The sequence below is a fragment of the Argentina silus genome, assembly GCF_951799395.1.
Source record: "Argentina silus genome assembly, chromosome: 2".
Taxonomy (NCBI): Eukaryota; Metazoa; Chordata; class Actinopteri; order Argentiniformes; family Argentinidae; genus Argentina; species Argentina silus.
In genome coordinates, this window is record NC_139656.1 from 3,433,025 (window position 1) to 3,456,410 (window position 23,386).

Sequence of the window (23,386 nt, forward strand, 5' to 3'; positions counted from 1 at the left end):
TTTGGTGTATTCACAATGAATAAGACTGTAGCAGGGTACACTGTTCTACATGTGCTCAAAATTTGCAGGTTTCTCCTGGCCTCACAACATTGGGGTCATGCCTGAAATTAACGAAAGTTCTTGACTGTTAGGCCATATTTCCCTGGCCTGGAGGATGAAATGACCTACCAAATGTCCTGCTTTTTAGCCCTTATGTTGATTTTGAAAACACACACAATCACAATTCCACAGAGTATAGTCTCTCACATACAGGAGGGTGCACTGATGCAGGATCTTTGCATCTGTGATTGTTCTGCCTAGATTCAGGTTTCATCCCGTCTGTTGCCCTTTGTTGAACCCTTGGTTTCACATAAAGACAACAGGGATTACAGTGAGTAAACTGGCATTTTAGAACACAGGGGCCATGGTTTTAAAAGGAGGCACAGCTAAATTGTTCCAGCAGCTCTTATCCCTGTGTGTACACTGGAATTAGGCCTGTGATGTTGAGGTCAATCAGTAAGAACAGGCAAACATAATAGTAATCCAAAATCTAGTTTACAACCACTGTTCATGTAAACAATATTAAAATAAATACAATTTACTATACATTGTAGGGGATATAATGTTGCTAGATAAGTCCCAAAAAATGTTTAAAGGGGAGTACAAATTTAGCAGTCTTCCTGTTTACAAAAGGAAATCCTGAGAATTGGGTCCATAGTTTCACTCACTGCACTGATTTGGATTTGGTTATATGTGAAACGATATACTGTAGTGTAGAGATTAAGGTTTGATTTCTTTCCAGTGGATACGTATACCCATGTTTAATATCTGCAGACCGTTACTGTTATCGAGAGCGTCAACACTACGTACGTCTAGATACCAGGCAGCGCTGTTTCGCATCTTTTATAAAACTTTCCCTCACGATGCTCACTCGTAGCTTGCATAATATCCCGAACATGATGCCCTCTTCTTCGCAGTTATCATGACAGCTTTTTGCAGTTCCACTTCAACTATGGTAAGTGTCTTATTCTGTGACTTTACAAGTACAACCGCGTTGGTCTGATTTGTCAACTTGAAAACCATAGTTAACGCACCTCTCTCCCCCATGTCATTTTAATTCGAACCAAGTCACCGTAAAGACACGCATCAAATACAAATGTATGAAAACATTTGGTCGCCTTGGCTTCTAAAATAGTTCTATTGGAGCAGAGCTGCAGGACATTGGCTGGAAGGCTATGTAAACAAAAGATCAGAAAAACAAATAAGCTTTTATGAAAACCTGTAATAAACATTAAACCGAATGTTTAATGTTTAACAAAAAGACAAATAATCATTATTTTCTACTCTATGGCTACTCAAAGCACTCCTAAATGATATATTGCATGTTATTATTATAATCTTGAGAGACTGTTTGACTGGCTGCCATCACGTCACATTGTTTTAATGACGACTGCAGGGTCAGGTCTCTGTTCCCTTTTATCATGGATTTGCGGACAGATGCAGAAAGATGAGTCTGAAAGTCTAGTCTGAAAAATTACTCTGGTTTTGACCTGTGATAACGCGGCTGAATGAACACACAATCTGTTTCTATTTAGGTGGACCTTTAAAGTGGCTCAGGGGTGCAGAATCCAAAATATTTAGTGTCCAAAGGGGCGATTTCATTTGAGAGTCACTCACATGAATGTTCCTCTTACTTCAATAAACTGCGCTAGCACCACAGAGACAGCTGTGTTTTACTGACCAAGAGAAACATCTCTATTCAGCATGCTTTCAATGGACACATGTAGGCACTCTGAATGTTATATAACGTTATTATTATTCAAATCTGTGGTGTAGGGTAAGGATATCTGTCCTCTCTGTACCGTGGGATCCACTGTCTGATGTCTGCAGCTCCTGTTAGGGAGTAGTAGGCTATGATTGTAACCAGTGACCTCACACAGGACATGAGTTTTCAATGAGGGGAAATGCATGAGTTTTCTCAACTGCTTGTGATCCACACTTCCTATTCATGGAGCAGTAGGAAATACCCAGAAAATCAGTCTGAGTAGCAGCAGAATACCAGAGCAATGGAACACAAGCTTTTGTGATTCCTTGAACTTGTGATCAGCGGTCACCATATTATTGATGTGACTTCTCTGTTTAATTAATGTTCTATAATTATATGGCTTGCTTGGTTTGTTTTCCGCAAAAGCTTTCACTCTTTCTCTGTCTATCTCTTTCTGTCCTTTCTGTCTGTTTCTCTTTTTCAAAACAAACCAGTCCCACATACTCCTCTCCGCTGTAGGGCGGTCTCTCCCTCTGGAACGTCCTGTGAAGTACAGCTGTGTGTGTGTGTGTGTGTGTGTGTGTGTGTGTGTGTGTGTGTGTGTGTGTGTGTGTGCGTGTTGCCTAAAGTCACTGTCTCTGTTGGGTTGCAGGACTTGGACACAGGCAGCTGTACAGAGAGTCAGGGTCAGGCAGAGTTCGATCAGCAAGATTTAACTTCACCCATGGTGAGCATACCGCTCTCACACACACACACACACACACACACACACACACACACACACACACACACACACACACACACAGTCATATTCATAGCAAACACATTCACTCTTATACTCCAACGCACATGCATACTTTCTGTTTCTTTCTCAATATCCCTTATTGTTGGACCTTGTTCTCCTTTAGCGTCCCACTGCAGCACTCCTGTACCCAACCTTACAGCCGTACCCCCCCTCTCTCCCCACAGAGGTCATCGCTGGACCTGATCCAGACTGCCGGAGGCCTGAAGGTGCAGACAGCCAGGCCTCACCTGGTCAGTCTGGGCAGCGGTCGGCTAAGTGTGGCTATCACACTTATACCCCTAAATGAAGGTATGCATACATACACACACAGACACACACACACACACACACACACACACACAGACACACACACGCACACACACGCACAGACACACACACACACAGACACACACAGACACGCACACACACACACACACACACACACACACACACAAACACATAAATAAATAACCCAGATGCATTTAAATAAGGGCGAGTTGAGTTTCGACCACAAACATCGTTCAGTGCACTTCCTCTTCCTCCCCAAGGGATCCACTGACCAGCAGGCATCTCTCTCTGAGTGTGTCCTCTGGCTGCTGGATCATTTAGCTCTGTTAAACTCTGTCCTGCAATGACTTTGCAATCCTGTGGGAATCCCATCATATTTCTTCTAATAATAACACCATTTCAATCAACCAGCACTATTATTAGGAAGGTCCTTATACAGCATAGAACGTATGTTAAGAATGGGTTGCTCTTTCAAGGAGTGATCATATGTTTATGTTTACAAAGACACTTGATGCGCTGCTGTAGCTTTCAAAATAGAAACATTATCTGCTGCGTTTCAGGAGTGACCCGAATTGGCAGAGAGGATGCACTCATACCACAGGACATCACTATCCAGGGTCAAGGGATTGAGGCGGAGCACTGCCGTATCATAAACAGAGGAGGACTGATCACACTGGACCCTGGAGGCAACCCCTGTGCTCTGGATGGAGTCCCTGTTAGGAAGCCTACCCTGCTGACACAAGGTACAGTAATAACACGTCAAATGTATTACACACACACACACACACACACACACACACACACACAAACATACACAAAGAGTAATCTGTTCGGTTTCAGTTATCCCTTTCATCATTCAACAGTACTCATAAATTGCAAACACATTCAAACATATACATGCACGTGAATCAGCCTGAGGTGTTAGAAGTGGGTTGATTTGATGTAACCACTCCAGATTTCTCTTTGGATCTAATCTCTTGTAGAGTTAGGGGGATGAAAACAATCTGTGGGAATGAATGATTTCCTGTCCAAGGCTACCCATCAGCCTGGGCTGTTGACATAGGCCAGCCCCCTTGTGATTGGGTGAGGCCCTGGGTTGGCTGAAACTTCACATATGCTAGCCTGTGACTCAGATCTTCCCAGCAATACTGGAGTTGATCATACACCCACCATTCCATCGCCCCCACCCCCACCCCCACCCCACCACACCCCCACTCCTCTTCCTTTTCTCGCAGCAATCTGCCTAGACTGAAGGGGGACCAGGTAAATATTTAGAGTAGCAGGGGGGAGCAAGCAAGTTTCTATGCATATAGTTTCCAAGCACACACAAACACACAGTTACTTTTCAGCCAAGATGGAAGAGGGTGTGTGTCTGGATATCACTCTTCATTCCTGTATTTGCTCCCCTCCTCCACACTATGTATGAAATAACATTCCACAACACCAATGTTTAACACTACTGTTTATAACCTCTGTACTAGTGTTGTGTGTGTCTGACTGTAACTGTGTCACATTGTGCTGTGTGTCAGTATGTGTTCATTGTGTGTGTGTGTGTGTGTGTGTGTGTGTGTGTGTGTGTGTGTGTGTGTGTGTGTGTGTGTGTGTGTGTGTGTGTGTGTGTGTGTGTGTGTGTGTGTGTGTGGTTTTATAACAAAGACTCAAGAACTGTGTCTGGAAGTAATCAGCTGGTCTGGGCAAAGCTCCAGCGCCCCCTCCCCATGATGCAATAGAAGTTCTGAGTGTGATGGAGAACAGAGTGCAAGAAGGTTTTCAGTGGGCGAGGCCGCCTGCCTTTTTATGCTTGACTATCACTTGACAGTCAGCAAATTAGTTTGTTAGTCATATCTTTGTCAGTGCCAGTATTCCTTTGTGTCAGTTTGTTTGTAAAGGTGTGTTTAATAGTGCCTGATTACTAATAGTGACTATCAGGTTTACACAGGAACAATTTTAGTTCTAAAATGAAGTTATTGTTTGTCATGTCTGTAAACGTCCTGGGGAAATATACACGGACTTGTAATAAAAAGGGGGATTTTGTGCTTCTTTGTTTTGGATAAGGTTAGGTAGCCTATATGGGCGTGCTTTCTCTGCGTGGGTCGATTAGGGTAGCGGTTACAGCATCACCCGCCCCCCTTCCTAGATTACTCCCCACCTCCCCTTTGAATCCCCTCCTCTGGCCCCTCTCCCCCGTCCCACCGAAGCCCCCGGCCTCGTCCTCATCTTGAGAAGTTGGCGCGTTTGCGACCACCTAAATTAGCCAGACTTGCGCAGTGCCCAAGCTTCGTCTGAGAATGGGGAGGAGTGTCTGAGGGACTCAGTCAAGGTAACAGAGGGCATCATCGTCTCTGTCCCTTTGTCATGCTAATCTCACGCGGGGCGAGGAGTTGCTTCTACCACCAGTGCTCAACAGTTTGAATGGGACAGCGCACAAAGGTTAGTTGTTTTCCTCCGAACAAAGAAATCACAGAAGTTCTCAAAGTTAGTTTGAAGACGTCTGCTATAGTCAACTATAGAGGCAGGGATGCTGCTGTTCGTTTCACTGCGGCGGCGTTCCTCCCCTTTTCGCAGGGGAATAACTCTCTAAAGAACAGGCTAAATACATAAACTCGGGGTTCTTTGTTTGAATAGGCTTTGTGTCGTATCATTGTCGTGTTGAGAGATGCGCAAAATAAGTTATTTATTGTAATTTAGTTTTTGACATAGTTATGTGTTTATGCTGCAGAGTCCATTCACGTGAACGGCGAAATGTGGCATCAATTGTCGGGACAGTAGGCTGTATGCCTGCTCTTACAGTTCGAGACCATTTCCAGCTATATTACGGAGTGCAAATTTATTTTAAAGGAACATTCGTAAGACTGTCCCGTCCACCAGAAACTACAGATTGTAAACATTGCACGTATCACCAAATATAAAATAGCCTACAAGTTATACTTCACATTTATGGGGTGGGTAGCTTATACGCGTAGAGGTACAGCGAGTTGTATTGTTGGGCCCCCAATAACGCGTTTGCTCCAAATGAACCGTATGTCCTCAGGGTGCTGTGGTTTCTGAATTGGACATAAGGGATACTTTTCTCAGTGTGGGCTAATTGTCTGAGAGAGTTTGAAATCCCCTGCCCCTGGGTGTTTGGTCATCTGGTATTACATGATCATCACCCTCTATTTAATGATGCAGGGAATTAGTGATAGTGGTCTCTTAATAGAACAACAACTTCATAAAGACCTGTGATCAGTTAATAGGTTAATGTATTTATTGACTGCCCAGGGCTATCCATCAGTCTTATGGGTTTAGCCATGTTCACTTTTATTAAGAAATGCTTAATCCCAGTGATGGTCATACACAATGCATGCACACTAGCATTACACACACACACACACACACACACACACACACACACACACACACACACACACACACACACACACACACACACACACACACACACAACATTCTCACACACAAACACTGATATAGAAAATTGATTAACTTAAGTAATAATTGATTGACCTCAGTCAAACTGCAGTGTACGCACAATTCAATCATAGTCTGATGTCTGCTACTGAGATAATTTCAGATATGTACAGTCAACCCCTCAGAACCAGGCCTCCAGGCAGTGTCTTGTCCAGTAGAACTCACACATGTGTAATCCTTTTGGGGCCTCCTCTGTGCTTTGGGATTGTGTGTGTGTGTGTGTGTGTGTGTGTGTGTGCACGTGCAAAAAAAAAATCCCAGTCTGTTTTTTTCTCACCGTGCCCTGCTCCCCTGTAGTCTGGGTGATATTGTATAAACTCCTCATAGGGAGAGCTTTTTCAGGTGGCCAGAGGAAGGTGAACTCATGCAGATGGATTGTGGGTTGTAGCAGTTGGCTGTGTAAAAGGATACCCCACTTCCTGAAGAACTCTCACAGACATCGCTTGGCGGCGCAGGAAACCTTGGATTATCAGACCTAGTAGACTGCATGCTCAGTAATTGTGTAACCTCAGTTTCACAAACTAAATATTGCTGAAAACATCACATTGTCTCAGCCAGCTCAATGGGGGTTGCTGTATTTATGTAGGGACTGAAAGCAGTGTCTTAGCCATCCTGTTGGGAAGAAAAAAATTGTAGAGGAGTTCTTTCCATCTCAGATAGCATTAATGATGGAGTCTGAATTTTTTCCCTCGGATCTGTTTTCCTACTCTAACATTATGTAAGGTTTTGTCATTTAGTAGCTTAGATCCAGACAGTATGGGTTGAAGAACAGAGGACATTTTGTGCATGAAACCGTGTGTTATTTGGATTTGAGATATTGCAGTTAATTAAAAAAACGTGTGTATTGTTTGTTTGTAGTGGGACATTGGACACTGTGCTTTAAGCTCTTGTGCTGTGTGTGTGTGTGTGTGTGTGTGTGTGTGTGTGTGTGTGTGTGTGTGTGTGTGTGTTTCGGGGTAGGGGAGTTGAGTTACAGAATAATTTTAATGGGTTGGCTCTGGGAAGCAGTCCATTTTTACATAAACGTGTTTGTGTGTTTGTGTGTGTGCCTGTGTGTGTGTGTGAGCATGGCTTAGTCTACAAGGTTGAATGTGTGTGTGAGTTTATGAGAGAGCGTACAGTTCTGACTCTGTTTGTTGTTTTTACAGGGTACACTCTCTGTCTGGGTAAATCCTACTTCTTCCGCTTCAACCACCCAGCGGAGGCCAGCCGAATGAAGAGCATGCTGCCCCAGAAGAGCCCCGTGGCCACTCTGGGCTACGGCTCAGGTAGGACAAGTCTACCTGGCTTCCTCACACCTCACACCACCGTATCTCCTCTCCACGATACTCTTCCCCCTTTGTCTCTCCCTAATACCCCTCCTATGTACTGTGCATCCCTGTTTGCTCCATGTGCCCTGTCATGAGTTGCAGAATGCAGTGATTGATGTGTGGTTGTGGTAAGGATGTGAGATGTGTGTGTGTGTGTGTGTGTGGTAAACAGAGTTGGGAATGTGTTAGCTCTCTCTCTCTTTCTCTCTGTCTCTGGAGGCTGTGGGTCACGGTCTGACCCTGATCTGACCTTGCTTTACTCCAGTCAGACACCAGTTGTACTCTTCTCTGGTAAACGTTGACATATACAGCCAAAGGGCTTTGGTCAAACTCCTATAAACTGCCCATTTAAGGTATAAATAGATAGAAGACCACCAACTCCACCCTTCTCCGGTAGTGTGAGTTTATCTGCTGTCGAGGGAACAAATTACAGCTTGCAAGCACAGATAAACAATGTCCAGCTGCCCAGGTGGTCTCAGAGCAGCACCCCCACACTGCATGCTGGGCCGCTGGGGCTGGAATGGGGTGGGATGGGCGTGCTGACAGAGGTGATTTTTCAGGGTCCACTCTTTCCCTCAGTTCCAGGAGTACAAAGGCATTCTAACCCAGTCTCGCTCCGCCAGCATTCTTCCATTTTTAGAAGAAGCTTTCTTAACCACAGAGTCAGTGTTTGTTTTGGGCCCAGAAACGTCTGAGAGAGAGAGAGAGAGACAGAGAGAGAGAGAGACAGAGAGACAGAGAGAGAGAGAGAGAGATTTCCACTGGTTTCTCCCTACTTAGTCAGCACACATGTCTGATTGCGCCTTTCTCGGCTTAGGTGTTTAGTCGGGTATGTTTTACTACTCTACTGTTTGTACAGATGTTCCAGAAAACACAGGATTACATGTCCACATTTAAGGTTTGAATTCTGTACGTCTTGATGTTTTCCCCAGACTGTGTGAAGATTGAGCACAGCAATGGTGGATCAGTCATGAGGGGCTCCCGCTCAAAGGCGGAGCTGCAGGACCTGATGGAGACTTTGCAGCGCAGGAAGAGTGCCCTGGAGGCCAGCCTGCGGGCTGCAGACTGTAGCCGCAACTACCTCAGTGTGTCCCCTCCCTCCAGCCCACTGTCACAGCAGGAGAGGCACCTGAGGCCAGGGAGCGCCGAGCGCCCACCCTCCTCCTCCAGAGTTCTGCCCTATATGACCAGCAGCAGCATGCCCCCCTCCCCACGCCAGGGGGAGCGCCCGCTCAGCCCCAACCCGCACGTCCGCTCACGCCACCAGTCACAGGACAGCCTGCTCCTCTCCAGCTCCGCCGATGGCCGCCGGCCCCCAGTGGCCAATTCTCTGCTCTCCATGTGGAACGGCTCCTCGTATGGGGAGCCTCCCTCCCGGCCCCCCAGGGGCCACAGTGGAGCAGCCAGCATGCCCTCCAGCCCCCGGCTGGGCCGCAGGCTCTACGCTCAGGGCAAGGGTGGGGACCCAGGGATGGACCCCGCGCCGCGCCAGAGGAAGTACTCCACAGGGTCACTCAACGGCCTGGGCGTGCACAGCCGCTCTCTGCCCCGCCTCCACAAGCCAGCTGACACCCCTACCCTGTCTCTTCCCCCCCGTCACTCCGCGGGCTCCCACAGAGGGGATGGGGCGTCTGTGTCCCTCTCTTCCAAGCCACGCCGCAGCCTGTCCTCTCTGGAGCGGCCGCCGGACGTGACGGTCCCGGCCAGTGTGCCGGGGACTCCCCGCAGGTCCAGCCTGGCCTCGCTGGGCTCTCTGGGCTGCGAGCTAGAGCGTGGGGGCCGGGCGGGCTCCTCGCCCTGCCTGGACCTGGGCCTGGGGGAGAGGAGGCTGTCCTTTGGGAAGGGGGGTCTGGGGCCAGGCCAGAGGAGGGGCAGCATCAGCTCCCTGAATGGGAAGGAGGAGCTGAGAGACTACCACCAGCGCCAGAGAGACGAGAGACTCCGGGAGCAGGAGGTGCAGAGACTGGTGAGATTGATTAATTTGCCTTCTTGTTTAATGAGGTTGATTATTCCACTCGATTCCTTTCATCATTTAATCTAGTTTAGTTTATGGAACTCGTGATTGAAATGTGACTGAGACACCTGGTTTCATTCTGCAAGTTCATCTGGTCCCCAGTCTCTTTAATAGGGACTGTTGTGAAACTTGAAAGTCCTCATAGGGCTTTGATTTCAGCTTCTGTTACTTGAGAAGCTAATTTGAGTTCTGAGTTGTTCTCACCATGTTTCACAAGCTCCCAGTTTAATTGACTTAACACACTCGCACACTCCTTGAGCACAGTATATTGAGTAGCAGCATATGTGTGACTTTGTTTACAACTCTGTGTGTGTGTGTGTGTGTGTGTGTGTGTGTGTGTGTGTGTGTGTGTGCAGGAGCGCCAGCGCCTGGAGACGATCCTGACCCTGTGTACTGAGCTGGGCCGGGTGGAGCGAGACCAAGGGGGCTCGGCCGTGTCCGACCTGCAGAAGATCACCAAGGAGCTGGAGAAGCTGCAGGTGTCCGACGATGAGTCAGACGTGTTCTCTGACTCCCCCAGCAGCAGCGCCCCAGAGAACGGCTTTGGGCCCAAGGCCCGGGAGTACCAGCTGGCAGAGGAGAGACAGGTCCGCCAGCGCCGGCACAGCGGGCACAGAGAGGCCAGAGCCCAGTCACCTGCTGTCAGTCTGCGCAGCAATGCCCCCTCGCCCTCCCCTCACCACAGAGTCAAGGTTAGACCCCCCCCCCCCCTTTATTCTCCAATAGGCATATACATGAACATGGACTGACACAGACAATGTGCGGGTGCACACCCATACACACAAGTCAAAAGACAGGGAATGGATGACAATGAATTAGGAGTTCACCTCTCCCTCAAGGACAAGTTGTTGATAATTACCGAGGCAGAGAGTGAAAGTGATTCGTTTATAAAAGCATCAGCATGTTCACTTATCCTGGCATTTGTTTTTGTGTCTACCCATGACTGTGTGTGTTAGTGTGCGTTAGATGTCGTGTGTGTGTGTGTGTGTGTGTGTGTGTGTGTGTGTGTGTGTGTGTGTGTGTTAAATGTGTATGTGAGTGAATGAGGTCGTGGAAACTATGTACCCCTGTGGGATTTGAGGTATGCACCAGTGTTGTTAAAGGAATCCTCTTTATACCATGTACTTTCACTGTGGGGAGTGTTTTTAAATACAGCGTTCACCTCCACTGGTGCTCCTGTCTGTCGTGAGGAGCCATGTCTACACCTAACCTGGGTCCCTTGTGTAGTCTCAGTCCCAGCCACACTGAGTTATGGAGTTGCTGTAAAACTGTGGCATTTTTCCACTCTAGAGCAGTAATGACTTAATGGTGTGTTTGGTTTTAATGGAGGATTTCTCTGGGGAATAGTTCTGTTACAGCCCTCTGCCCGCTCAAACCCTTAAAGGAGGGGGAACAGGAAATGACTTTATCCCCAGTAGAATAACCGTGTGTGTGTGTGTGTGTGTGTGTGTGTGTGTGTGTGTGTGTGTGTGTGTGTGTGAGGGGAGAGAGAGAGAGAGAGAATGTATTTGAAAAGTGTATTTAACCAGGTAATTTGTTTGATGTCACCAGCCATGTAATGTAGCTGATATTAGTTTTTGTATCACCTCCGTAAATAATCATACTAGCTTTCATGCCTCGTAGAGCAGGAAACATTATTTGATGTGCTCTTTGCTGGGCTACCTGAGAATTATATTTCATTGCGTCTAGAGTCCAAATTTCCATCATAATTAGTTCTGGCTAAAACAGAGGCCTATTGAAGACAGCAGTTACTGTATAGTAAATCCCAATCCACTCTGTTCCATCTGTCACATTCCTCTGACCTGGCAATGGAGCAGTGAAGCAGCAAGCTCCCACATACCACCTCTGAAACAGCCCATAAATCCTAGACCTGTCTGCCACATGAGGCTCCTGCTCCAGAGGTTGATGAGTCCTGCTGGCTCCTATCTGGAGAGGTTGATGTTATAGAGGTTGTCATGTGTCAGATGTGTGCCCTCTGATATCAGAGACACAAGAGAGATGAGAGTATGCACTCTCTCTGGTGGCAGTAATGCTTACTGACTAAAGTGAGAAGTGAGTCCAGTAACAGTAGTAGACTGTCTGTACTCCATCTCCCTGCTTTTATAGTAGACTGTACTCCATCTTGGAGTCTATAGAGCTGTTATGCAGTCCTTGCTCTCCAGAGGGACCAGTACACATGGCAGGAGCATTAGTCTACTTCAGACTTCAGTGTCACAGCCAGGTGGACCTGAGGGCAGAACTCTAGTCAATGTGACATGGGAAACCAATTACAGGCAAATAAGGAATGGATCAACATAAATCACCCTCGCTGTCTACAACCTGCACACATTCACCATTCCTCCATGTAGAACAGTGAATAGCATAATGAACCTTTGGAAATCATTCCATCATCACAGTCTTGAGGTGCATTTAAAGGTGTAGCATGTAGTTTTGTGTGTCGCGTGTTGCTCCACTCTTTGACAATATGCAATATTTGCATCCATGTGCTCTCCGCGGAATCTTCTTTGTCATGCTATCTCATTCCTTGATCGCTACCGATTTGTCATGGCTATTTAGCACTCTTTTAAAGCTCAAATCGACATGCTTAGGTAAGGAGGTCGTTGTTTATAGTAAACAACATCGATACTTTGTTGACCCATGGACTGACCGGAGCCATGTCACCAGCAGGTGCCGGAGGAGGTGCAACTGAAACAGGAAGTGACACGTATAGAGGAGGAGAGGATCCAGGTGCTGAACAACATTGAGGAGCTGGAACAGAAGATCAAAGACCTGGACAACCAGATGGACGAATCAATCAGAGAGGTATGCGTAGCAGCATGTCAGAGTGAGCTCCACTGGCTGCAGGTTTGTGTGTGTGCGTGTGTGTGTGTGTGTGTGTTTGTGTGTGTGCGCCCGCGTTTGTGCTTATTTGTTTATGGGTTTAGACAGACTCTCTAGAGTTAGGAAATATATGTTAAAAGCAAGAAGGCCAGATGATAACCGATTGTTAGTGTTAGTGCTGGACTGTCTAGGCTTTGAAGAGCTCACTGTGGTTAAAGTAGGACAGAAATCGAACTTTTAAAGCAGTGTTTGTCAGTGCTAAGCTTTGTGTGTGTGTGTGTGTGTGTGTGTTTGTGTGTGTGTGTCTGTGTCTGTGTCTGTGTCTGTGTGTGGTGCAGATGGAGGTGGAGCGGGCTCTGCTGGAAGGGGAGCAGGACTCTGAGATGGCCCAGTTTCAGAGGGAGAAGGAGGTGCTGGACCAACTGAACGGGAAGCTTGGTAGCATTGAGAAGACGACCTTCACAGACAAGTCCAAGGTAACTACAGCAGACATGATCTCCAGCTCTGGGAGTTAGAGGCCATTGCTCCTCTCTCCTGTTCACCTCAGAGGGAGAGAGAGTTCTAAGGGAAAGTCTGGTGACAGCAGATTCCATACCGTCTGTTGATAAGGTGACATCATGCTAAATGCTCTATGGTCTAATTAGGATAGGGTAGAGGAATGTGTGGGAGAGGGAGAGAGAGAGAGAGTGTGTAGGAGTTGGGATGTTGGTGGTGAGATCGGACTAGGAGGAATGTGGAGTCCAGCCCACAGGTCTTAGTTGTCCAGTTGTCCTTCTTCCTCACTTTTCTGCTGCCTCCCTTCCTTTACTTTGTTCCTCCTCTCCCTTCACTAACACTCTCTATACACTCTCTTTCCTCTCTCTGTGGTGTGTGTGTGTGTGTGTGTGTGCGTGCGCCTGTGCGTGTGTGTGTGTGCGCGCGTGTGTGTGGATGTGCGTGTGCGTGTGTGTGTGTGTGTGTGTGTGTGTGTGTGTGTGTGTGTGTGTGTGTGTGTGTCTGCTCTGCTGTGTAGGACAGAGCCCTGCTCGATGCTGCGAGGGTAAAGGTAAAGAGGCTGGCGGAGCTTGTCTTTGAGCAGAGGACCCAGCTGGACACCTGTCCCGAGGCTCTCAGGGAGCAGCTACAGCAGCAGCTCATCAGGGTCAGTAAGACACAAACTGGCCTCTACTCCTCCTTCTCCTCACCTATCACGAGCTCTCCTTCTTGCTCTGACCTGCCTTCTCTCCTGCTCTCTCTCCCTCCCTCCCTGGCTGCTCCTCTCCCTCAGAATGGACCCCTGGTCCCTTGAACTCGTCATATGTCTTTTTGTTCTTTAGCCCTCCCCTCCCTTAGATGCCCTCATCTCCCTCCTGCCTCACCCAGAATCCTCCCCTCATGTCTCATGTAATGGTCTCTCCACTCTGGCTTAGACAAAGATAGGCGCTTTGGCAATGGTTACAGAGGATGCGGTTATCGAAAGTAGTTTGATCATCCGTAGAAGATGAAGTATATACTGTACTCGTGGAGCTGTTAACTCATTTACCGTACTGTGGCTCATTATTGTGGTCTATTTGTCTGTCTGTCAATGTGAATGCTCCACATGCTGACCTACTTCAACCTGGAACATTCTTGTGTGTGTGTGTGTGTGTGGGTTGTGTGTGTGGGTTGTGTGTGTGGGTTGTGTGTGTGTGTGTGTGTGTGTGTGTGTGTGTGTGTGTGTTGTGTCCCTCAGGATGCGGAGGTGCTGGAGGTGGAGACGAAGCGCTTTGAAGACCTGGAGTTCCAGCAGCTTGAGAGGGAGAGTCATCAGGATGAAGTGAAGGAGAGCCAGACTCAGCAATTACTGCGAGAGATAGCTGAGTACCAGCGCAGTACTGTCACACGCAAGGTACCGTGTGTGTGTGTGTGTGTGTGTGTGTGTGCGTGTGTTTCTCCATAAACAGAAACATGTTTGTTTTTGTCAGTTACTAAATTAGGCCTCTCTACCTCTCACAGGAAAGACATCTGACCCTGAAGAAACAATCAGCACAGATTACCCAGCAAGCTCAGCGAGAGAAGGACAGTTTCTTGAAAGAAAAGAACAATTTGCTCCTGATGCTTCAGAGGGTAAGGCTGTCTGTGTGTATGTTTATATACGTTTGTATGCATGTCTTTGTTATTTTGTATCTGACCTTTGTTTGACTGACAATGTGTACGTCTAAAGGAGAGGGAGAACCTGGCATGTCTGGAGAGGAAGTATGCTGAACTTACTGGGGGGCAAGCCTTCCCTAACAACCCAGTCACCATGAAAGAGGTATGAAAAACGCACTGCTCACAGTTCATATGTCTCACCAGCAGAGGGCGCTGGTGCCCTTACTCACAGTGCATGCCAGGATGGTCTAACAGAATCCACTCTCCACCCCCTCTATCACCTCTCTTTCCCAACAATGTAAACCTCATTTTTAATTTACACCCGTTCCTATTTCTGATGGTTATAGCACTTCCGCTCCCTTGAAGAGAGAAGGCGTGGCAGCAAGGAGAACTCCTCCCACCTCAGTGACACTCTGCCACGTAAGAGGATCCAGCAGCCCCTCAGTCCCTACAGCAGCTCCACCCTGGGCCGCAGCCTGTCCCCTAAGGTAGGCATGGAGGGGACCCAGGACCCAACCGCCCTAGCAGGCTGAGGACAACCTCAGGAGTTAGACTTGAAAGGACTTCCGCTCAGTGACAGTCCAGCTCAGTGACCTCTTTCTCTCTCTCTCTTTCTGTTCTTTCCCTCTGTCTGCTGTGAAGTCCCACCTGCCTCTGTCCCAAAGCTCCAGCTGCGGGAGTGTTGTCCCCAGAGGCCTCTCCGTCTCTCCCAGAGACCATGACACCCGACGCCTACTCAAGGGTGAGTCAAAGCAGCTCTCCTCATCTCTCTACTCCTCTCTTGTTCCCTGCTGTCTGTCCCAGAGCATGCTAGATATCTCCTGCAGTCAAAAATAGCCAATTAACCTCTCTTGCTTGCCTTGGCCCCCGTTGAACAGCACCGAGCCAGTTAGTCAACATAGAAAGACACAGGACATCCTTCCTGGTTTGAGCAGTCATGGCGTGTTCCTGTAGCTCTGGCGGAAGGAATAGAAGGTTTTTGGAAATAGTTCTCAGCAACTTGAAGGACCCTTTTCAGTGTGGGGAATGTGTGTGTAAGAGTAAGGCCTGCTGACCAGCTGCAATGAATTTGTGCCAGTGAATGCCTAGTTCTGTTGTGTAACCCGAGCGCTGTTTTGTCTCTCTTTAACCGTTTCTCAGCCGGCCACAGCCATCTGTACATGAGTGAGGACAGGCAGAGGCTGAACGACCTGTGCAGCAGGACCGTCTCGGAGTCCAATGTCTTCCTGGACCCCTTCCACTACACGGACAACGGGCACGCCTTCGACACCATGAGCGTGGACAGCTCTGACAGCATGGAGACCAGCATCTCTGCCTGCTCCCCGGACAACATCTCTAGGTGAGAGACGGTAGAGAAACAGGACCGTGGGTTGATGAAGGAGTTATGGGAGGTGGGTGGGGTGGGGTGGGGGGGGTTGGGGGGTGTGGCTGGCTGAGGAGGTGTTGCAGGAGTGTCAGGTGTCACAGACACACACACACACACACAGCAGTGCCACATCTCAGAGCCTCCAGGAGATCCAGCCTGTCACAACTGTAACTGTGTCCTTATGCCGTCAGTATGCCGAATCTTATGTGAGTGAAGAGCTTCTGTTTGCATGTCTGTGTTTGTGTCTGTTGGTGTATTCTCATGGTTGTCTGTTGTAAAACCTAGTCCAGAGGAGGCTGTATTTGATCAAACCAACATTACTGTGTCGCATCCTCAATCCTCATCGCCAAAACGATTAAGCTTGACCACAGACGCATGGTCTTTGGCACTTTTTGACCATTATTTTTGTAACACCCATTAGATGTTGAAAGCATAACTGTTGTTATAACTGATGTACCCAAAATCTTTAGGATAATTTACAACGGGGAGGGGAAAAAGCTTTTATAGCGAGCACTTTAGTTGTCTTCTTGTCTGTTTGTATTTCATCGGTGCCTGTGAAGTTTGTTGATGCTAAACAGTGTGCCTTCACCATGTGTTAACCAGCTGTCTCGAACTCAGTTTTACAAGCCAGAGGAGTGTGTTCTTTACATTACTCATTATGTACGCATACATGATAGCCCAAGTTCTCTCAGGTTACGAGTGTGTGTGTGGTCTCAGTCCATACGATATGTACAGTATTTGAGAAAATGTGGTGTGAGTGACAGACATGATGTCTATAAGTACAGGATGTGATGTTATGGCTGAAGCTGCAGAGCTGTTTAACTTCACATACACAGGCCTCTGGTCTGGAATAGTACTCAAATCAGGTTTTATTATGATGGTGGTCTTCACCTTGAGAGAGTGTGTAGTTTCCTCACTGTGATGTTTCTCTGTTTTTCACAGTGCCAGCACATCCAACGTAGCTAAGATTGAGGAGATGGAGCGTTTGTTAAGACAAGCCCAGGCTGAAAAGCATGTAATCCTCGAACATAGGGTAATACATCCTTCATAGACACTGTGTGTGTGTGTGTGTGTGTGTGTGTGTGTGTGTGTGTGTGTGTGTGTGTGTGTGTGTGTGTGTGTGTACGCATTTACAGTGTATGTCTGCTGTGCACATTTGTTTGTGTATTTTGTGTGTGTGTGTGTGTGTGAATGTGACCCTGCCCTAACATCCTGTGTGTGTCCTCTGCAGGAGCGTGAGATGGAGGTACGCAGGCAGGCTCTGGAGGAGGAGCGGAGGAGACGGGAGGATCTGGAGAAAAGGCTGCAGGAGGAGACCAACAGGAGGCAAAAACTCATCGAGAGGGAGGTGAAGCTCCGTGAGAAACAAAGAGCACAGGTGAGAGAAAAAGAACAAGAGGTTAAGCCAAGAAAGCAATCAGTTGAGATGCATGTTCATGTTACCGTGATGAAAGTGAATAGGCCATGCTTCACTCTAATATACACTGACTGAGCACTTTATTAGTATTTATTACTAATACTGGGTAGGGCCTCCCTGGGTAGGGCCTCCCTCAAAACAGCCTCAATTCTTCGTGGTATTGATTCCACAAGATGTTGGAAACATTCCTTTGAGATTCTGGTCCATGATGACATGATTGCGTCACGCAATTCCTGCCGATTTTTCAGGTGCACTTTCAAGCTGTGAATTTCCCATTCTACCACATCCCAAAGGTGTTCTATTGGATTGGGAAGGCCACTGAAGAACACTGAACTCATTGTCATGTTCATGAAACCAGTTTGAGATGACTTTTGCTTTGTGACATGGTTCATTATCATGCTGGAAGTATCCATTAGAAGATGGGTAAATTGTGGCCATGAAGGGAGGCACATGGTCAGCAACAATACTCAAATAGGCTGTGGCATTCAAGCGGTGATTGATTGGTATTAACGGGCCCAAAGTGTGCCAAAAAACATTCCCCACACCATTACACCACCTACACCATGAGAAGGTGTACTGCTGTTCCTAATAAAGTGTTCGGTGAGTGTATATGACTGTGCTCTGTAATCCCATGTTTTGCAGTCATCGCAATTAAATTAACTTGAACTAAATAACAAATTAAAAGATGTCTGTCAGATCTGTAACTTATGTGTATTCAGTGAGGCCATTGAGCTGGGCTTTGTTCTCTAGATCCGACTCTGACCTCTAACCCCTAACCTTTGCCCTCTAGTCTCGACCGCTGACACGTTACCTCCCAGTGAGAAAGGATGACTTTGACCTCCATGAACACATCGAGGCAGCTGGACACAGCCCAGACGCCTGCTTCCATCTGTCTGTCACAGATAAAACATGCAGAGGGTTCCTGGTCAAAATGGGAGGCAAGATCAAAACCTGGAAGAAACGCTGGTTTGTCTTTGACCGGAACCGCAGGACCCTGGCCTACTATGCAGGTGAATTCACCTCCTGTTTCTCTGCTTCTCCCCCACCACCCTCATCCTCTCTCTCTCTAATTTGATTGATTTTGTTTGATCATGTAAAAATAGTTACACGTTGTCAGGTTGTTTTCATGCTATTTTTAAAACAACAATACAGTTCGTCTCAGGACTTATTTGAGAGAGGTTATTTCCATTGCTGTCCTCATATTAGACGGGCACTAGCATTGACAGGCTTTCAAGAACAGCTGTCTGTGGCAGCCACAAAAGAAGTGACATCATCACCAAGCTATGCTGCTGGTTTACTATGGAAATCTGGGGCGCGCTTTGATCCAAATGATGTTTTTCCCACTCATAAACACGCTTGTGTCCATGTGTTCTGTTCCAGACAAGCATGAGACCAAGATGAAAGGAGTCATCTACTTCCAAGCCATAGAGGAGGTCTATTACGACCATTTGAAGAACGCACACAAGGTAAAGTATTTGTGATGCACATTCTCTCCACATATCAACAAACAAACAATGTTATTCACCATTTAGACTGTATAGGAGTGACTTTTCTCTCCTCTCTTAACAAATTTTTCCTGGTCTCTCTCTCTCTCTCTCTCTCCTGTATCCTTCCCCCTCTCTCTGTCACACAAACACAGAGCCCCAACCCTTCGCTGACGTTCAGCGTGAAGACTCATGACCGTGTGTACTACATGGTGGCCCCGTCCCCTGATGCCATGCGCATCTGGATGGACGTCGTCGTCACCGGGGCTGAAGGATACATGCACTTCATGGTGTAAACCCCCTCCCTCCACGATCAGGGGTTCTGACCACACAATGACCACATCCTGACCACCCATCATCTGTTGACCAACTGCAGGAAATGTTCTCTCTTCCAGTCCCTTTACAAGCAATATCTCGTGGCGGTGTTTGGAACCACATACAGTATTCTCCTGGTCTATGCTTTTTAACCACTTGTTATTTTTTATCTCAGTTCTCTCCTCCTCCTCCTCCTTCTCCTCCCTATACCTCAACCCACCCCTTCCACCTCCTCCACCTCCTCCTCTTGCTCTTATTCCTCCCTCTTTTCCTCCGCCTACTCCTTTTCTCCTACTCCTTCTCCTCCTCTTCTTCCTCCCTCTCCTCCTCCTCCTCCTCTTCCCTCTCCTCTTCCTCCTCCTCTCTCTCCTCCTTCTCTTCCTTCTCCTCCCTCCCTCTCCTCCTCCTCTCTCTCCTCCACCTCCTCCACCTCCTCCTCCTACTCCTCCTCTTCCTCCAGGTCTGTGATGGTGTTAAGCTGATACCAGTCTGGCAGAGGCCATTTCCACTGTAGAATTAGGTGCCACTTGTTCATTGATAGAGAAAGATTCTTATCACAGCAGAAGAGCCCTTTGGGCGTGGTCACATGGTTTACCCTCATGATATTTTGGGACTCTTATGACCCCCCATCCCCTGTCTGATGACTGCACTGCAGGTGTGTGTAATGTACTCAAGAACGGCTCACTGTGTACTGAAGATCACTGCCCATTTGAAATGTAAGCCACTGTTCTTCCATTTTGTGGTCGTGAGATTGCACATCTGATCTGACCTCAGCAGTATTATATTTGTATTATTCCTATTATCCCTATGTTAAAATTATGAATATAATCATAGGTTTAAGACTGCTATTGGATATGATTGTGGTACTATTCCACTTTACTGAGTTAAGAAGAGGACCAGAATAATTTATGGAACTCAAGCTGTGTCGTCCTTTTCACCATCTGAGCAGAGCTGGCCGTTGATTGGTCAGCAATAGCTCTCCATCTGTTCTCCTTCCAGCTGGATAGTCTGTCTTTTTTTCTTCAAATTTTCCCCCTCTCATTTGCCAAACCCTGCAGAGGCTCTCTAGCATCTGTATTAACTGAGAGGACCACGGCGATAGCGTCCTCTACTGGAAACCCTGTGGTGATGCATGTCAATGGTGCATGTCCTTTGTGCCTTATTGTTGCTCAGGAACATGGAGTTACTGGGGGAAAACCTGAAAACACCAAGAACTCAACTTGGATGGTTTGAAAAGTACCTCTGCGTATACACCAAAGACATTTGAATTTGTTTTTACAAATCATTTAAATGGCACCTTAAAGTTCCTCAAAGAGCTTGTTACAGGGTGTGAAAGCTGTTGACAATCCATGCTGTACAGTATGTACCATTATGTGTAGTATGCCGGCATTCTTACAGTCAAAAAGGTTAGCAGATACTCTTATCTCCCTGTGTTGTCACATCAGGCGGCTAGTGGATCTGTGTGCAGCTCCGCCTGCTTAATAAGACCTGAGAAAGCCTTAAATGCTCATATTGGTAAAACATTGCATTTTATTTGACGTCGCCAGCAGAGGTCCTAAGCGTAGGGATTGACTGTTATAAAGTAGTTATTATGTTGCCACAAACCTATGCAATCCCTTGATACTCTATACATTTAACAAGACTGTTGCAGTCATAAATAATGGAGCATTTGTTTGATGTTGGATGAATTACCTTATTTGCTATTTGTTTTTTGTTTAACAAGTATATGAATATATGTGTTAATAGTATATGCATGTCAAACCTAATTGTTAACCATCCATTTGACACCAAAGAAAAATGCAATCTCCATCGCCTGGGTAGATTATATAGTCAAAGAAATACCGGTATGAAAATGGGACGCTGTATAACCCGCCCAAGTATTTTAGCTAATGTATTTTTCATTGTGATCAATAATTCATAATAACTTCATGATGCAATGATACTAAAATGAATGCCTGGCTGACTGCGTGTTCACAGGTAGAAATGAGGCGAGCAAGCAAGCCACGGCCCCAGTGTGGCGGAGGCGGCCAGAAAGAGCACATGACACACGAGAGCAGATCGAGTTACAGAGCTGACGGTGCTGTGGAGGTGTTGTATCTCTCCAGGGATGTTTCACAGTCTTAAGAATAGGGCCGACCAGCTGCCTGGTGTTATGGCCTGGTGTTATGGCCACACACACAGGACACCTCACATCCCCAGGCTGTATAACTTTTTGGCCTGCACTTTTCAGGTATTTTTCCATGTGTATCAAAGAATTGATCCAACAGATAACACTTTTATGCATTTTGAATATATATTGATATTTTTATATGAACAGTGGTAACTCAATGAATACTACATATACTTTTTTTTATTACTGAATGAATGTAATTGGTAATCCTGCATGTTTTTTTATACATACTGTAAGAATAAATCCTTTATCTTTACAAATCTGTAGTTATTATGTTGTGATGTTTTCTAAAATCACTTTCATCTTCACCAAATGCAATCTTGAAATATATTTACATCTTCGTCTTTGTCTTTGTTTTCTCAGGTTACCAACCAGGTTTGGTTGCATAACAAAGAGAAATCTGTATGTTATGGGGATGATATCATAGGCAGCTTGCTGTGTATGTGGAAACATGTATTTGTGATGAGACTGTCGCAGATGTGTAACATTACTTCTACACAAGCTAGCTAACTGTGGTGTTCAACAGTGGTCTCCACTCGTGAATGGATGGCCTAATTTACCCTCTCCAACATTTCCCAGACTATCCAGCTGGTGCACACTAATTAGCCCCTTTCTCTATGCTTAACCAGATACTGTAGACAGATAGTACCCCAGGATGTAGAGAGAATAATTGGCAGCTTTTTGCACACCTGTGTGTGGGTTGGTGTAGGTCATCTGTGTGTGTGTCTGTAGGGGTAGGTTATCTGTGTGGGTGTGTGTGGGTGGGGGTAGGTCATCTGTGTGTGTGTCTGTAGGGGTAGGTTATCTGTGTGGGTGTGTGTGGGTGGGGGTAGGTTATCTGTGTGTGTGGATGGGGGAAGGTTATCAGCAGTCATCTTTTCTATTGAGTGCACTGTATTTGGCTAGACATCATAAATTAGATTAACAGACCAGACAGACTTTGTTGTTGGTCATTGCACAATTTGGATTTGAGACAAATGTAAAATGTATCAAAATATGATGCATCTCAAATATGCTACAGTGTTATGAAACACTATAGCTATGCTCTGTCTCACGGGTGAATTGAGGGTAACGACCTACCTCATTTTAAATTCTCCATCTCAACATTGATTAATGCAGTATTGTTACAGAAATAACCATGTCTGTATGTGTGAGAGAGTGCACACATTGGGGTCCTAATGAATTTTAACCACTCCTTCCTACACTCACAGCCTTTCATTGGTTGACCTAGTGGGGTTGGCATGGAGACACTGGAAATGAAGCATGCTAAATTAGGTTCTAAAGGAGAACATCCTTTCTCTAGAGGCAGAGGCAGACACAAACACGTACAAACCGACTGTACAGTGCTTTGTGGGGGGATGTAATTTGTGTAACATATCTGGGGCAGAAGGACTGTTAGGTTGTTAGAATCTCTTAGCAATAGTGGGCCTAGCGGGTAGAAAATAACCACAGCCAAAATAGGCTTTACAGTGCAAGAGTGAGCTTTATGTTACTGTAAACCTTCCCCACTAGCTTTGACTCATAATCTCTTCTTGAAATCTGCTCTTAATCATCCTGTGTACTGTACAACGTGTTAGCAATCGCTCTGTAAAATAATGTTGAATAGTAGACCTATTCGACAAAAAGTATTATCCACTGTTTGTTTTTGCACGTGAGAGACACATAAGCACATGGAATAGACACATCTGCTTCCTGTGTAATACAATACGGATCATCTCATCCTTATGTCAATAGGCTCTATAATGCAGAACATCATGCAGTTTAGCAACAATGTTAACCCTCCCAACTGGCCACCTGTCCTATAGTCATATACAGTACAGAACAGTCTACAGTATAGACAAATACTAACTAGACACATACTCAGCAGGCCCAAACCTAGCTGCAAAAATACTGTTTCTCTTTGCTTTGCTTTCTCTTCTTTAGTCTCGCCAATTTTGGACAAACGGGAGATGACCTTTCACATTCTACTCCATAATCCATGATAACATCCGATATAACGCACCACTCAGTCCCAACTGACGTACAGTATGTTACTTACAATACCACCCATCCTGTCCATGACCATGTCCTTAGATGAGAGAGCCTGGGGATGATATT

At 46.5% G+C, this 23,386-nt stretch overlaps 1 protein-coding gene across 1 annotated transcript; it reads left to right on the plus strand.

Moving 5' to 3' along the window:
* Positions 1 to 979: 979 nt before the first annotated feature.
* Positions 980 to 19,100, plus strand: LOC310820771 (pleckstrin homology-like domain family B member 2; the record flags this gene model as incomplete). Its single annotated transcript, XM_083692556.1, is given in 22 exon segments — positions 980 to 994; positions 2,397 to 2,471; positions 2,714 to 2,837; positions 3,377 to 3,559; positions 7,433 to 7,552; positions 8,527 to 9,560; positions 9,965 to 10,300; positions 12,276 to 12,410; positions 12,767 to 12,904; positions 13,441 to 13,569; positions 14,140 to 14,295; positions 14,403 to 14,513; positions 14,611 to 14,700; positions 14,885 to 15,025; positions 15,180 to 15,279; positions 15,678 to 15,877; positions 15,880 to 15,959; positions 16,846 to 16,936; positions 17,135 to 17,281; positions 18,111 to 18,330; positions 18,701 to 18,786; positions 18,960 to 19,100. Coding segments are annotated over 22 exon segments (3,840 nt in total). The 5' UTR covers positions 980 to 991.
* Positions 19,101 to 23,386: the final 4,286 nt, after the last annotated feature.